Below are 16,653 nucleotides of genomic sequence, written 5' to 3'. Positions count from 1 at the left end.
ACTTGTTTTATGAAAACAAGAGAGGAAAGAAAATATCAATAGCTTTCTCTTTGTGTTATGTAATACCAAAAGAAAGAAACCAACCTATTTCTGAGTAGTTTAGTCTTTCATTATTTATTTATTTTGGTTTTGGGCCACACCCAGTGACACTCAGGGTTACTCCTGGCTAGGTGCTCAGAAATCGCTCCTAACTTGGGGGACCATATGGTACTCCAGGAATCAAACCACGGTTCATCCTAGGTCAGCCACGTGCAAAGCAAACACCCTACTGCTGCGCCATAGCTCTGGTCCCAAGTCTTTTATTTTTTAGATCTAGTAATAACAGGTGCAGGTAGTATCATTTTAATGCTTGAATACCATCATCACTTCTTTAGGTTGCACTTTTTATCATAATATAATTCCTACTAAATGAGGTTTTTCTTTGGATTGTGAACAGTGCTGTTGCTTGGAAATACAGTTTGTGACATATATATATACATATATACATACATATATATACATACACATACATACATTTACATACATACATATATATACACATACATATATATACATATATACATATATATGTGTGTGTATATATATATATATACATATATATATATATATATATATATATATATATATATATATATATATATATATATATATATATATATATATATATATATGAGCAGGGGAAACACGCGGCTCTAGAGCCGCATGCGGCTCCCGGCCAAAATGAATGAGGTCTCTGCCTCTTATCATTCTTTTGTATACTGTAGCTCTTTGCCAAGTTTGGATTTTGTTCTGCTGCTTCTAAGGAGGGACCTCTGAGGAGAGATCTCTGAGGGCAGAGTCCCGCCCCAGGCTGCGTCCTCCCGTCTCCCATCCCTCGGAAACAACTGCATGGGCCAGCAAGCGGGAGACCCGTGTGTCACATGTTGGGTCACATCTTGCCATTAGTTCTTAGTGTGGAGGACGCAGCACACCGTCACCATCACTGCAGGATTTTGATCCTCACTCAAAATGGCAAAATGCAATATGTATTTAATATATTATTGTTAAAATTAGATGCTTTTGTGTGAGTGTTTGTCTGTTTTGGCAGGTCACTGCGTGGTGTAGCTCTCTGACTCTCACAGTTTAAAGTTTTGGCTCTTTGTGTCAAACTAGTTCCCCACCCCTGTATAAGAGGCTTGATCTTAGAATCTTCTTTATAGTTAGAAGTCCAGGAGTAAAGGAAAGTTACGGAGATCTACATGTGCTTAGGACTTGGTTGTTCCTCAATAAGTCTTAAGAACAATGACTTCTTCAACATCAGTGTGGCTATAGTACATATTGATTCCCTGAGTTATGACTTAAGACTATAAGATTTTGAATCTGTATTCTAAATTCCATTGTTCTTGGTCATAGTGAGGATTAAAATCTTATTTAAATAAAATAATTTATAAAAACAGATTAAATACAAGGTGATTATTTTGTACTAGTAATTCACAAATAATATCAGGGATCAATGGAAAAATGACACTCGTGACTATGTTGCAACCAATACGCAATTTATCCTCTATTCTCTTTCACACTCTCAGACAATCTGAAATTTTTTGGCTGAGAAGACCTTTAGATTCACAGAGAACTTTTTGACTCAATGAAAGTCACACACCACACTGCGGAGTCTACAGAAGAACACCAGCATAATACCTGTAGACTGCTTCCCTAATGCCAAATTTAAAAGTGGTATTAAGGAAATTTAGTATTATTGAAAGCAGAGTACCTTCCTTTTTTTTGAGTAAGCTATTATCATCATCATCATCATTGTCATCATCATTTTATTACTAGAGAAATAATAAAAGAATTTTTGTTATACTTGATGAGAGAATATAACACAGTTCTTGTAGTATGGGAGGATTTTATTTATTTGTTTATTTATTGCTTTTGGGGCTACACCTGACTGTGTTCAGGACTTCCCCTGGCTCTGTGCTCCTGGGGGATTCAGGGATGGAATCCACTTTGGTTTTGTGCACGGCAAATGCATATCTATTGTACTGTCTGTATAGCCCCTGATGGAGGGAAGAATTTTATATGTTCCTCATCCTTCCATTGTAAAAGCAGACATTGTATTTTCTGACTTTGAATGATTAAAATTTAGTTCATATTAAGTAATTCAACATCTAAATCACTGTATCTTTATGATAGCTTAAAGAAATATGAATTATTGTCTTTATATTACAAATGTAAAAATGGAAGGCTAGATTAAATAACTTTTTCTATTTATTTATTCTCCTTCAAGTCTCCAAAGTAGTGCTCAGAGGGCCAAGGTGGGTGGAGATTCTACTTTTTTTTTTTTTTTTTTTTTTTTGTGGTTTTTGGGTCACTCCCGGCAGTGCTCAGGGGTTACTCCTGGCTCCATGCTCAGAAATTGCTCCTGGCAGGCACGGGGGACCATATGGGACGCTGGGATTCGAACCGATGACCTCTTGCATGAAAGGCAAACGCCTTACCTCCATGCTATCTCTCCAGCCCCGGAGATTCTACTTTTAAAGTACTAGATACTCATCCTCGGACTCAAAGATAAACTGCTGTTTCAACTTATTGCAATGTCCTGGAGACCATCAGGCCCTGGAAATACTCAGAGTCCTTTAGGGCTGTACCCTATGACTCTCGGTAAATCATAACGTGTTTCAAATGAAATCAAAGTGGGGCACATGCCTAACAGTAATTTCTGTGCTATTTCTCCCCCTCCCTTCTCTTGTCCATCCCAACTCCATATATTTGGGGATTGTACCATATATTTGGGTATTTTATCCAAAGTCTTATACATGAAAGGTATGGAGTTTGCCACTAAACCTTACTTTTCTTCTTCATTCTAAGAAGTGATAGAATAGCAATTTGATCTCTGTCCCATTCTAAGTTCTCCATTTTTCTACTAGTGCCAATAATAGTTAGAAATTTCTCTGATCACACTTAGACTTCCATGAGATGTTTCTTGAAACTCAGTTGTTACCCAAATAGTGACCTCTTTTAAAATTAATACAGTTTGCAAAGAACCCAGCAGTGCTCAAACCAGTTCTAGTTTAGACAGAAGATATCAATGCAAAGTATAAGAATAGAGATGACTAAAGAGAGAAATGCCATTCTTCTACTGATATTCTCTTTAGAGTGGGGAAGAAGGAGATGTGAAAACTTGATCATTTTCTGCACAATATGATTCTAAAAGCTGTCACTTAACAGATCTCTCCTTTGGGCATTTGTGGCTTGATCTCAGCTATCTGACTTGGATTGGATTTTCAAATGTTATATAGCCATTTCCAAATGTTATGACAAAATTTAGGTATTAATGTTTATTTACATATTAAATATTTACAGAATGACTCCTGTGAGTTAAGTCTGGATCAAGGCTCTCAGAATAAATTACTAAATAAAACTCAAAGATTCCTGTCCTCATGGGCACATATTCTCATTTGGAAATAAAGGCCATACACAGTAAATATATTGAATTTTAATTACACTAGAAAGTAAAAAAAAATCATGGAAGCAATGAAAAATAAAGTTTTATTTTAGTTTCATATTCATGATATCTAGAGTTGAATGAGAGTTCCCAAAGTATGGCCTGGAAATTTAGGGCAATCAGGTCTCATTAAAGATGATATCTGAACAAAGAAAAAGGCTTCAGAGGGACTTGGCTCTTATGTTATCTAGATGAAAATTTCTCCAGGCACAGAAATAACCACTGCAAGGCTTTACAGGAATGAAACAACAACAGAGAGGCTATTGAGGGAACAAAGGAACAAAGAAAGAGTAGGTGGATATATCAGAAAGATGGTGGGCTTGGCAGGATCCATCATGTAGATCCTAGTGAACCTCTAAAAGGACTTCCTATTCTGAGTCACAGGAACAGGATTTGGGGTGGGGGAGTCTATGGCAGGGTCTTTTTGTTTGTTTGTTTGTTTAGGTATACACCTGCTGTGCTCCTGGTTTACTCCTGATTTTCTGCTCAAAGATTACTTACTCCTGGTGAACTTGAGAGACCATAATGGGGTACCAGGGATCAAACCCAGGTCTACTGTGTTCAAGGCAAATACCCTATCTGCTGTACTATTGCTCTTGCCGCTAATGGCAGGGTTTTAAATAGTAGAATTAATTACATAATCTAAATTCTAATAAGATTCCTGTGGCTTTGTTGAGGGAGCACAAGCAGAAGCAGGTTTCCTAGTTAGGAAACTAATCTGCTAAGCTAGAAGGAGCAGAAACTCAGAAAATGTGGTAAAAGGTGGCCATATGTTTGACTACTGTTGAATTCTTAATTTTATCAGATATTTTTAGAGTTCTTCAGCACCTTTTTCAATGGAGTTTTGAGGCTAGGAAGAGATCCATTGAGTCCTCTGAGACTCCATATTATGCAGTATGATTACAGTAAAATACTTTGTTCTGTTTTTAGTGTTTTTCATGATATTTAGTAAAGAAAATCTAAGTTAAATTTTTCTTGTATGGAAATCCAAGTCCACCTGTAGATTCAAGTGCCTTAAATTTAAAGTGTCAAAAAATAATTGAACTCAGGCCATTTTTGGGTATGAAGTTTGCTTGAAAAACTGCTGATATAACATAGCCTCATCAATAAGGAAAATAAACTTTTAATGTATAAGAAAAAAAATCACCATAGTTTCTGGGAAGCAAAATATAATAAAGCATGAAATTTGTCTTATAAAATTTAAATAAGGAAATGATGAGTCATGTAACTTCCTATATTGTATTAGATGATTAGAACAAAATTTAATGAAAATAAAAGAGCCAATTACATCTTTAAGAGGAAATTGAGTTTTCTTCTGAATCCCAAATAATTAATCTTGTATTCAAGGGTAATAGCACTACATGCACCTATCTCCTGCCCCTACACTTACTACTAAAATCCTGGTTCATTTGTGGAGAGAGAACTAGGAATCTCATTCCTGGTATTATTAATTTCATAAGTAGGCACTTTGTAGATTTTTAGAATTGTGGAATGTTAGGACAGGAAGAAACAACAACCTTATTAAACCCTGGCCTCTTTGTTTACAGATATTTATACTGAGGTTCAGAAAATTTGATTCACTCTCTACTTTATGTGCTTTAACCTCAACATCAAATCTGATAGCTGTCAGGTGATTTTCAGATTACATTCAAATTTAGATACCTCCAGTTTAGCTTTATTCTCCTATACGCAGGTGAATTACTCTATGAGTAGAAAGTTAGTCCCCTTTTATGGAATTATATGAGTCACTCAAAGGTGGGTGGAGGGGAGAATGATTGATTACCTGTAGGGTTTGTAGGTGAAATAGCTCTGTCAGTTAATAACTCTGTCACTGACATAACTTAGCTTCTCCCCAAGGATTTCTGAATAGCTCAAAGGGGTAGCTACAATAGACTTTTTACTTTTCCAAAGCAGTTTTTCTAGACGAAACAAGAAAAATAAAAAGAATAAAAAGCATCTCAAATAAGAAATATATCTGCCAAGCAGTATATAGTCAACCACAATGATCATTCTAAAATTTTTCTTTTGAGCTGCCTTGTAAATATATTAATGAACATAACTTTGTTGGGATTGGGTAGGGGAAATAGAAATAAGGATGAGTGGAGAGTATGGGTTCAAGATATGGATGCTAGCCTGGAATGTTGAATGAGCGAGCACACAGAGGTTCTATGATATGGAGATAGGCAAGTTGAGATGGAACATGCTTTGCATGTGTGGAGGTCAACACCACTGTTCCCTTTGAGAAGTGCCAATAATAACTGACAAGCACAGAGCCAGGAGTATTCCCTAACCACTGCTCAGGTATGGTAAAAAACAAAAGAAGAACAAGTAATTGGTGGGAGGGGAGAGGAAATGTGTCAGTGGCTAATGTGTTGCCTTACAAATGTGAAACTGTGTGTTTTAGCCCTATGGTCACTGCATGCAGAAAGCACAACTCTAGCACTCTGCTCTCTGGAATCCATCCCTAGTGCTATGCAATATTTGGGTATAGTATAGCCAACTAGATTCAAGCACCATAAATAATGAGATCTCAGCCAGCATCGAAAGTTAAAATATAGACCAGAGAGACTAAATAGGAGGTAAGGTGATTTGCATATGGCTGCTTTGGTTTAATCCCCAGCACCAGAGATGGTCCCCTGAACATTGTTAGGACTTGATCCTTAAGCACAGAGCTAACAGAATGCTTGAGAACTGCTAGGTGTGGCCCTCAAAGAAGCAAGCAAACAAACAAAAGACCTTAAAATACATACAAGCAACTTAGACAGGACTGAGCACAGATGTTAGCACAGCAGAGACCCCTGGTGAAGGTGACCAGCAGAGTGTGCATGATCGCCACAGCTGATGAGCATAAGCTCTTGTAGAGAAGCACCAAAAAATTAAAAAAGGGTAACTATGGAGCTCTGCAGAGACACTAAGCCAACCAAAATCTAGTATGCCAGTATTTGGGGTGACATCTTTAGAACCTTTTGGGGAGTGAATGTAAGCACCCTCTCCCACCAGCCTTCTCACAAGAAGTTCAGATGATCATGTTTATTTTAAGAACACTTGTGAAATTGCATAGGCCATCAAAGGTGCACATTTTGGGAAAGCCACCAAGTCTTTGAAGAATGTCCAACTCCAGATGAAATGTTTGTAATTTGGTTGTGATAATAGTAGCATCAGTAAGTGTGTGCCCAGGCTAAATAAAGAGGGAGTTGAACACAGGTTTGGTGGCCCAAGCAGAGTACGAAACTTCTACATTACATGTTTTAAATGCAGAGTCAACTGGAAACAAAAAATATGAGAACTGGTATTCATTAAGAAATTAGCCCTTGAGGGGGCTGGAGGATAGTATAGGGGTAAGAATAGGGGATGCAAGGGTGGGAAAAACCCATGGTAGAGGAAAGCATTCAAGCAGGAGGAGAAAGTGGTGCTGAAAGATGGTAATGTATTATGTAAGAAACCCTGCCAGTACTGTAAACCACCGTGCAAAAATTTATATTTTTAAAAAAGCACCTCTTGTAGAAGTTAATGATGAAATGAAAATAGGATAGGTCATTGGTGGAGAAAAGTAGACACTGGTAAAGGGATTGTTGTTGAAAAATTGTATATTTGAAACCCAATCATGAATAACTTTGTAATTTCATTATGACTATATAAAAAAGTAAAATGCAGAATCATGCTGATCTTAAGGATTTAGATGGAGGTTCTTTATATATTGAGCATTTCTAGGTGAACAAAATTCCTAAGATACACAGCAGATCATATTGGGTTCATGTTGGAGTCACTTCAACTTTCTCCTTTCAACAGCTCTCCCTTCTACATGGAAATGTTCTTCCTGCAAAAGAACAGATTGGTTAAGAGGAGGAAGAGGCTCCAAGAGTAGACTGCATAAAAAGTATCACTGGGAAAACTAAAAGATTGTGCTCAGTAGTTACTCCTGGCATATGCAGTGTCAAGAATTAATCCAGGGTCAGCCTCATTAAAACAAATATCTTTTTGTTTTGTTTTTATTTTTGTGTCACATCCTGTGGCAGCACTCAGGAATTACACCTGGCCCTGTGCTCAGAAATCACTCCTGGAAGGCTCAGGGGACCATGTGGGTTTCTTGGAATCAAACCCCGTCTCTCCTGGGACAGTCACATGCAAGGCAAATGCCCTACTACTGTGCTATCTCTCCAGACCAAAACAAGTATCTTTACCACTGTCCAGTCACTATGACTCTATTTTTTTGTTGTTTTAAAAGAAAATTTTATATCATTTTTCATAGGGTGGTGGCAATGCACCCCACCATATATACCCTACCAACAGTGTACAAAAAATTCTTTTCCCATTACATCCCTGCCGTTACATGCTTTCAGTATTTTTGGCATAGGCCATCTTAGAAGTGTGAGTGGATAGCTCAACGATTTTTATTTCATTTTCATAAGTGCAGTTGAAGATTTTTGCATACCTTTGGTGAGAATGTAATTATTTATTTTCTCCCTTTCTTTCTCTCTCTTCTCTTTGTTGTGATGAGTGGGGGTTGCATATATGCTTGGTTGTGGGGCTGACATCATCGGTTACTGTGTATCATATATCTGATTGTGATGCTCACATATTCAGCTGTGGTACTTTCCAGGAGTTGTAAACTCTACTTTGTGGTTCTTGTACACACAATGGAGAATCGTGCTTTCTCAGTTGTAGGGCTTGCATACTTTCTGGTTGTAATGTAGGCAGGGCCATGTTGTGACGACTCACACTATCTTAGACAGAGAAATAACCTGAAAATCCATAAAAGTCAATGCTAAGTCTACCTTAGCTTCCAATTTGCAAAGAGACCATGTGCAAATCAAGACTTTCTAGGCTTGGTTTTCCACATCAATAAAATAAGGAGCCTGGTTTAAATATCTCTGTGATCTTTTCCAGATAAGGCATTCTATTTTTTTATTTTTTTTATTATAACACCATGATTTACTAAGTTGATCATAATGCAATCAAGTATTAAATGTTCAAATATCAATCCCATAACCAGTGTGATCTTCTCTTCACCAATGTCCCTCATTTTCCATCCCTTACCATAGACTGTATTTTTGCAGGAACAAAAAAATTTACTTTGTATCGTTTGTTAGAACAGAAAGACAAATGAAATTATCAAAATCTGTATCAACAAGACAATTTGAAATAATTGTTATATCTCTCCATGGTGTCCCTAAAGTCAGTGTCTAAGGATTTACTGGACTCAACTGCTAGTTGAGTCTTCTATGTTAAAGATGTAAAATAAAGTGTAAAGTTCATGTGTTGGGTAAGGCCGCCCCAGCCTCTGTGTTTCTAACCACTGTGGCCAGCAGGTCTGAAGATGCAGGTAATGGCGGAGAAATGATTCACAAGCAGAGTTAAAGTTTCATCAGTCAGCTTGCTTTTATTTCTCAGGCTTTTCTCTGCCATGAGTTTCTCTGCCACGTGCTCATTTTTGCTGAGCTCTCCCAGTCCTGCCTATTCCATTTCTCTCATGGAGAACTCTCTGTTGCTTCTTTTTTTTTTTTTTTTTTTTTTTTGGTTTTTGGTTTTTGGGCCACACCCGGCTGTCTGCTCAGAAATAGCTTCTGGCAGGCACGGGGGACCATATTGGACACCGGGATTCGAACGCAGCTGTGCTATCTCTCCGGACCCTGCTGCTTCTTTTTGCTGCCTTTCTTCTCTGCCTTTTTCTGCTTCTCTCTCACCTCCACCCACCCAGACCTTTTATTCTTTATTTAAAACAGCCCAGCCCAGCCCAGCCCAGCCCAGCCCAGGTGTGGGCAGGTCTGATCATCCAGGTGGGATTAACATCTCAAAAGAAAGCTTAGATAAGAGGGTGTTGGGAGAAGTGTCTCCTTACAGGGCCAGCAAGGAACTCAGAAGCTCAGAAGCCTCTCCAGCAATGCTGCTCCTAATGAAGGTTGGAAGGATGCAAAGTTCCTCTGCCGCAGTGTGAGAGAGCACGCACACTGATACCGCGGGGAGATTCTTTCAGAGCAGTCCCAATTTTGTTGAACGAGGCAGGGGGTTATATCTGGTACAGATGACCAAAGCTGTCAAAGGGAATAATAAAAGGACAATGTTAGGTGGGCTTGCTAAACCTTAAGGATAGAGGCATACTTTATCATAGATGTGTCCTGTTTTCTAAGGTCTGGTACTGTGGACTAATCCTGTTTTTGTAAAAAAAAAAGTCAGACCAGATACACAACTTGTCTTTTCCTTATCATGATTAAATTTATCAAAGCAGATTCTTTTACTGAGTGAGGGTGGGGCCAGGAGATTCAAGGCTGATATCAGATCTCTTTGCTTAGCAGGGGTGAGGACTGGAAATGTAAAGCTGGGGGTATAACAGAATGAAAGAAAGAAAAAGTACAATAGTAAGCTCATATGTGAAAATAATTGTATCACCAATAAGTAATTAATACAATGGCAGAAAGTTTAGTAAACTCTTCTTATATGTCCAGTCTATTAAATTGAGGTATTCCTTTAGGAATGACAATATCAAAAAAATCAAGTTGTCCAGAAATTCAAAGCAACAATACTACAAATTTTAGGGACATATATTCAGCTACAGGGCCTCCTGGAAGAAGGCCCGGTTTGAACATGACAACTGCATTTGTGGGAAAGTGGTTACAACTGCCACACACACAAAAAATGCCCTGGTGATATCAGCCTTACAACCACTGTGTACCTGTAGTGTGGTCAGATCTGCTTCCCTGCAGATTTTCATAGAGGGTCAGTGATAAAGCAGGGCCATTAGGGGAAGAGTGATTCTCGGTGACAAAGGCGATAAGCATGGCTTGATAAGCATGGCTTCGGCAGGGTGGGGGCTTGGCCCACTTTCTCCCCTGAGATGGCCAGCGTTGTGCTGCATGAGCTGGTGTAACATAATCTTTTATGGCTCGGTTTTTACATCTCATTCAAGAAGAGTGAGTCTATGGAGCTGGCCTTGTTCGAACATAGTATCTCTTGGCATAGTATTTTAACACCTAATTCTGCCATACTGCTTTCATTGGCTCTAATAGCATAAAGAAATTGTATTTTCTAAATAATTTGACTTTTGATATAATCCTATATAATACTATTATCTTCCTTATGAAGTCTTTTGCTTCAAGTAAAATATAAATGGAAGCTTATTATAAATCTTATTTATTTAAATATTACTTTGGGGTTTTTTTGGTGGGGCACTCCAGCAATGCTTGGGGGTTATTCTGGCTCTGCACTCAGAAATTGCTCTTGGCAGGCTCTGCAGATCATATGGGATGCCTGGGATCAAACTCAGGTTGGCTATGTGGAAGGCAAGTGCCCTACCTGTTGTATTATCTCTCTAACCCTGAAAAATCTTAAGTATTAAAACCAGTTACTGATTTACCTGCGAATATAGAATAACCACAGTATGTATGAAATGTATCATTTTAAAGATGTATCCTAGAGGCTGGAGAGAGATAATAGAGTAGGTAAGATTCTTGCTGGTCAACTTGAATTCAATTTCCAGACCACATTAGGTTCCTCTGAATATCACCAGCCATAATTCCTGAGCTAGAGCCAGGAGTAAGGTCTGAGTACAGCTGTGTGTGTTTCGAAGCCCAAAAAAGCAAACTACATTTATCCTAAAGGGAAAAATAACATGAAAAGAAACACCACAACAAAAAGTATCACAGATTGTAGCTTGTTTTTAACGTTAAATAATTGTAAAGATGAGTCATGAGAATAGGATGGGAGACATGAATATCAAAGTGAAGCCACAAAACAAAGCCAAAAAATAAACAAACAAAAATACAGTAAAAAAGAAATGCCCCTAAACAGAACAAAGGAAATGCTTAAATGCCAGTTAATTTTGCTCTTTAATAGTAATGGAATAAAGTAGAGACAAACACTGCTTTATACCTAGACTTGTGTAAGTACACCCTGTACTTTGTAACCTACTAGGGTATAGCGGTCATTTCCCTGCTACCTGGAACAGCTAGCTAAGAACAAATTTCACTGAGTCTTCCAACTGGTAACCAATCCACAGCATGATTTCAGGATTATAACCTTTAGTGTTAATGCCAATCATGGGATAAGAGCCATATACTCATCCTGCACGGAAGGGAGGTTGAAGGGGGAACAGAAGTTTGACTTCACAGTTCAGTCTAGTGCAAGTATCAAAGGCTCATCCTCTTCCACCAGACAGACACAGAGCCACTACACCCTGCATATCCTAGAAACCGTTGCAGTTCTGTGCTACTTTTGGAAGCATAGTCCAGGCATACCTGCATGATTACGTGTAATCTGTTTTGTTTTGTGTGCACATTTGATCTGTTTCTGCTTTACATTTATGCAAGTTGCTTTTTAATGGGAAATGGTCCTATTTTGGATAGTTTGGAAGAACTGACTGTTTCAATTGGCAGCTTGCCTTTCCATGCCATTTATGCACTTCACTTTCTCTTCATATTTTCTCTGGACCAAGGGCCTTTTGGATCTCAATTTTAATTGTTTCCAAACAACAGAAAATTTATAAGATAAAGTATCCCCATACAGTTTTCCAGATATAATGTAATAAATTTTCCAGAAATAACGTAATAAATAACCAATAACAATTATTAACAACATCATACTTTTAGTTTTTGTTTTTGTGCCACATAAAACAATGCCAGGGCTTATCATTGACTATATGCTCTGAGCTCATTCCTGGTGGGCTCAGGGAACCATCTGGGATGCCACAAATTGAACTTAGGATGGCTGTTTGCAATACAAGTGTCCTACCTTCTGTAATATTGCTCCTATTACTATATATTATACTATACTTTCAATTTTATTAATCATTTTTCTCCATCTATATTAAATATCTCCTTCCATGTTTTCCTCTCTGCTAATGCTTTTTGGTTTATTAAAACACCATCTCCAAGTACATCAGCTTTTTGAACAATTTTTGTGCAGACCTAACCAAAGGCTTCTTTTTCACATACCTGCAGTTTTCTGAATCATTTGACTCTGGTTGTTGACACAAAATACACACATTAAATGTTGCTCACTCTGCCCAATGATCCACAATGAAGAGTCCATCTGCATTTCATAAAGATCTCACATTTGAATATAAGGGCCTTTCATCAGTATCACCTTGGCACCCTGTCATACATTGTAATCTTAAAGCCCTTTCCAGAAAAATGTTGCTTTTGGTTGTTTTTGTTTTGTTTTGTTTTGTTTTTGTTTGTTTGTTTTTGGCAGCCTGTGCATACAGCAATGGTGCTTAGGGGATTGTTCCGAGGGCGATGTTCAGGGAGACCATATAGTGTCAGTGATGAAACTCGGGCCTCCTTTATACAAATCAAAGCATGCACTTCAACATTGAGTCAAACCCCCCTTGCCTGCATTTTTAAAAGTCCTCTGAAAGAATTTGAATGTATAGGTATCAGAATAAAGAGAAAATAGAAGGCAAGACACTTATTTTAGATCTGCTTCGACCCTAGTAAATTCCTGGTACCACATTATGGTATCCTGAGCAGCACTGAGTGTGTTTTTTTCCCTACCTGAAAAAAGAACTTTAGTGTACAATGTAACAAAGCCATTTACATATCAAATTCCTAAACTTCTAGGGTTAATAGTGTGGGGTATTTGGAACTGTTACAAAAGCTCTGCAGTTTTCCCTTGAAACTTAGAGAATTGACAAACTATGAAATTTTTATTGACCTCTTTTTCTTCTGTCTATATTATACATACCTCACTATGTGAGGTTTTTCTCATTCCCCTTTAGTATTAATCTTAAACAATGATTTTAGCATTAGAGATTATCCAGGATTCTGTGAAATGTTCCCCAAGGCAAAGCTTCCTTTGATAAGTATTTTGAATATTTACGTGTACTTTCTATTGTTACAGATTTACAGATTCCAGTATGATGTTAGATTATTCATCCAAGCTGAGCCCCCAAACAAAGAGAGCCAAGAAGAGCCTTCTCTCTGGAGATGAGAAGGAAAATCTTCCAAGTGATTACATGGTTCCTATCTTCTCAGGACGGTATGTAAGCATTCTTTGCTTGACTTTTACTGAACATTTTGGATGGATGAACTGAGAAAGGTCCAAGAAATCTGGAAACCTTGTAGTGAAGGAGATGTGTTTATTGTAAAAGTCTTTTGCTCCTCTGTAAGACAGCCACTTGACAAAAAACATGATTATATTATATATATTATATTATATATATTATATATATTTATATTTATATATGCTTATATTTATTTAATGTAAAGTAGATTTCTATTTAACTTTGAGGTAAGCTTCAAACAAAATAACATCTAAGTCACAATTAATGCTGATTTCCTGTGTTGACAATATAAACATTTTTAAAGATAATATCTATAAGAATCTTAAAAGGAAATTTTTCTGGACAACAAGTTAAAGTATAACTTTCTGATTCTTCTCTGTTTATATTCTTGGAGCATTTGGAGTATTTCTTAGTACAGTATTCACATTACTAAGGTATTATTCAAAATGAGATCATCCTCTCAGGGAAGTTATCAAGAAAATTCAGTATGCATATAGTGGTTGTCAATTTCAGTGACCTACTTTTATGTCCTTGTGTTTTCCTTCCCATTCTTCTCTAAGTTTCTTTTGAAAATATTTAAGAGGTTAGTCATAAGAAATTTAAGGAAGATAAATATTCTAGTTTTAGCTTTTTATTTAATATTCCTTCTATATCTGATTTTAAAAATGAACTTTTATGGAACTATGCTTATATGTTTACCTAGACTTATCCTCTCTCTGTTAGTTTTGTATGTATTCAGATCTTTAGAGGTGATGAAAAGACAGGGGCAGTATAATATTTTATTTTCCCCCTTTTATTTGGGTGGGAGTGTTGGTCATACCCAAGGTACTCACTCCTCGCTCTGAGCTCAGGGATTACTCCTGGCAGGGCTCAGGGGATTATATGAGAAGCCCAGTCAGTTGCATGCAATTTAAGTGCCCTTCCTGCTGTGCTATTGCTCTGGCCTCTCCCTCTTTGATTTTTTTTTTTTAAGTATTTAAAACCACATCAACTTGTTCTTGACCTCTCCACCTGTGTTTCAGGAAAGGAAGTGTCACTCTCACTTTCTCACTCTCACCTTGCTCAATCAAATTAATTATTTTGTCTTTGCATACCAGTCTCTAGAAATGATTAGTTATGAAATAAACTAAATAAAAGAAAATGTGAATAAAAATTTGTCCTACTTTTGTTTTAAGTTTTCCTTAATCTTTCTATAGAGTAATTTTTACCTTTCTCTTTTTTTTTTTTAACCACTTCTACTACTATGCTGATAACAGCCATTCATAATGATATTGATAGTATTAACCACCTAAGAGGATGGGAAAGAAGTCAACATTCATTGGGTACCTACTATTTATTGAAAACTCAGTGCATTATGTAAACTATTTTGCTAAATCTCCAAATAGCCCTGGGGAGGTATTAGTCAATTCTTGGACAAAGAATCAAGATTCAGTGAATTACTTGAAGTCACATAGATGAGAATACTTTAGGTTGGCAAGTGCAAAATTCATGAATTCTGCAACTATAATGTAATTCTGGAAGATACTATTTCTTATGCATGGTTAATGAAAGTTATTTTAATTATACTCTTATAAGTTTATTTACCCTTTTAGCAAGAAGGTTTTAAGTTGATATTTGCAGAGATGGTCAGAATAACAGGGAAATTTTAGATTCATTTATAGCAAAAGGACTGGAGAGATAGTACAGGGTTTAAAGCACTTACCTCGCATGTAGTCAATTCAGCTTCCATCCCTGCATCCCTGCATATTGTCTCTAAGCACTTCCATAAGTGATCCCTTAGCAAAGAGCCAGGAGTAAGCACCACTAGTTGTGGCCCTAAAACAAAACAGAAAAAGAAGTAAACAACAACTAAATTTGTAGCAGTGTATTAAACATGAGAACCTTCTTTTTCCTTCCAGTTTATAGAAATTATTAGTGATATGTACTTCCACTTATTTTTTTTTGATTTGAGATCTACTCCTGAATTGGGTATTGCTCCTGGCAGTGCACAGGGAACCAAGAGGTGCTAGTGATTGAATCCAGGCCTCCTGAATGCAAAGCACATGCTCTAACCCATTCACTTACCTCTCCAAACCTGAAATAATTATTCTTTAAAAAGAGCAAGTACTGGGCCCGGAGAGATAGCACAGCGGCATTTGCCTTGCAAGCAGCCGATCCAGGACCAAAGGTGGTTGGTTCGAATCCCGGTGTCCCATATGGTCCCCCGTGCCTGCCAGGAGCTATTTCTGAGCAGACAGCCAGGAGTAACCCCTGAGCACCGCCGCGTGTGACCCAAAAACAAAAACAAACAAACAAACAAACAAAAAAAAAAAGAGCAAGTACTGCTGGGGGACTAGCCTAAAGAGTTAGAGCATTTGTTTAGCAAGCCAGAGCTAGCCTATGTCTCATCCCTGGCACCTTACTGGGAGTAATCTTTGAGCACCACTGGGGATGTCCCCAAATAGAAAGAAAAACAAAAAACAAAAAAGTTCATCTCTGGGCCGGAGAGATAGCATGGAGGTAAGGCGTTTGCCTTTCATGCAGGAGGTCATCAGTTCGAATCCCGGTGTCCCATATGGTCCCCCATGCCTGCCAGGAACAATTTCTGAGCCTGGAGCCAGGAATAATCCCTGAGCACTGCCGGGTGTGACCCAAAAACCACAAAAAAAAAAAAAAAAAAAGTTCATCTCTGCCTTAAAAAGTATAATTAAATTTATTTCCAGGAGCATCTTCATTATCAATATAGACCTACACAGTATACACAGAAATATCTGATAGTGCTGGTAACAAAAGTATGAGAGGTAGCTAAAAATAATCAGAATTTTTTTTTAACCAATACTGATTAATTGCAGCACAAAGTCTGCCATAACTGAGAGCTATATTTGGGTATAGCACTTATGAATGATATTGCTGACTTGATATAATCAGATACATAAAAATATTTCTTCTTCTCATCTAGGCTATAAAGATTGCCTAGTTAAAAATATGCATACCCATTCTTAGCTGCTTTGTTTCTCCATAGTAGAGGGGCTCTAGGCCTCTGACCCTTGCCCCTATGTTACTTCCATATGTTACTTATCTTGCTTCTTCCCTTCATCTCTTTCTTTGCATTTTTTCTGTAATCTAGATCCAGTGTTTTGCCTATCTTTTACTATTTACCTTTCTCTATATTATTCTATATATTGCATATTAA

At 37.4% G+C, this 16,653-nt stretch overlaps 1 protein-coding gene across 1 annotated transcript in view; it reads left to right on the top strand.

The window, feature by feature from the left end:
- The window catches only part of MYOM1 (myomesin 1), a 166,946-nt gene that overhangs the window by 5,205 nt on the left and 145,088 nt on the right, over positions 1-16,653 (top strand). The window contains exon 2 of the mRNA XM_049770911.1: positions 13,319-13,456. Coding sequence (XP_049626868.1) covers positions 13,319-13,456 — 138 coding nt within the window. The remainder of the gene's footprint in view (positions 1-13,318; positions 13,457-16,653) is intronic.

Source organism: Suncus etruscus, chromosome 3, assembly GCF_024139225.1.
Source record: "Suncus etruscus isolate mSunEtr1 chromosome 3, mSunEtr1.pri.cur, whole genome shotgun sequence".
NCBI classification, from domain to species: Eukaryota; Metazoa; Chordata; class Mammalia; order Eulipotyphla; family Soricidae; genus Suncus; species Suncus etruscus.
The sequence above is the reverse complement of the archived record's forward strand: the minus strand, read 5'-3'. Positions and strand labels throughout refer to the sequence as shown.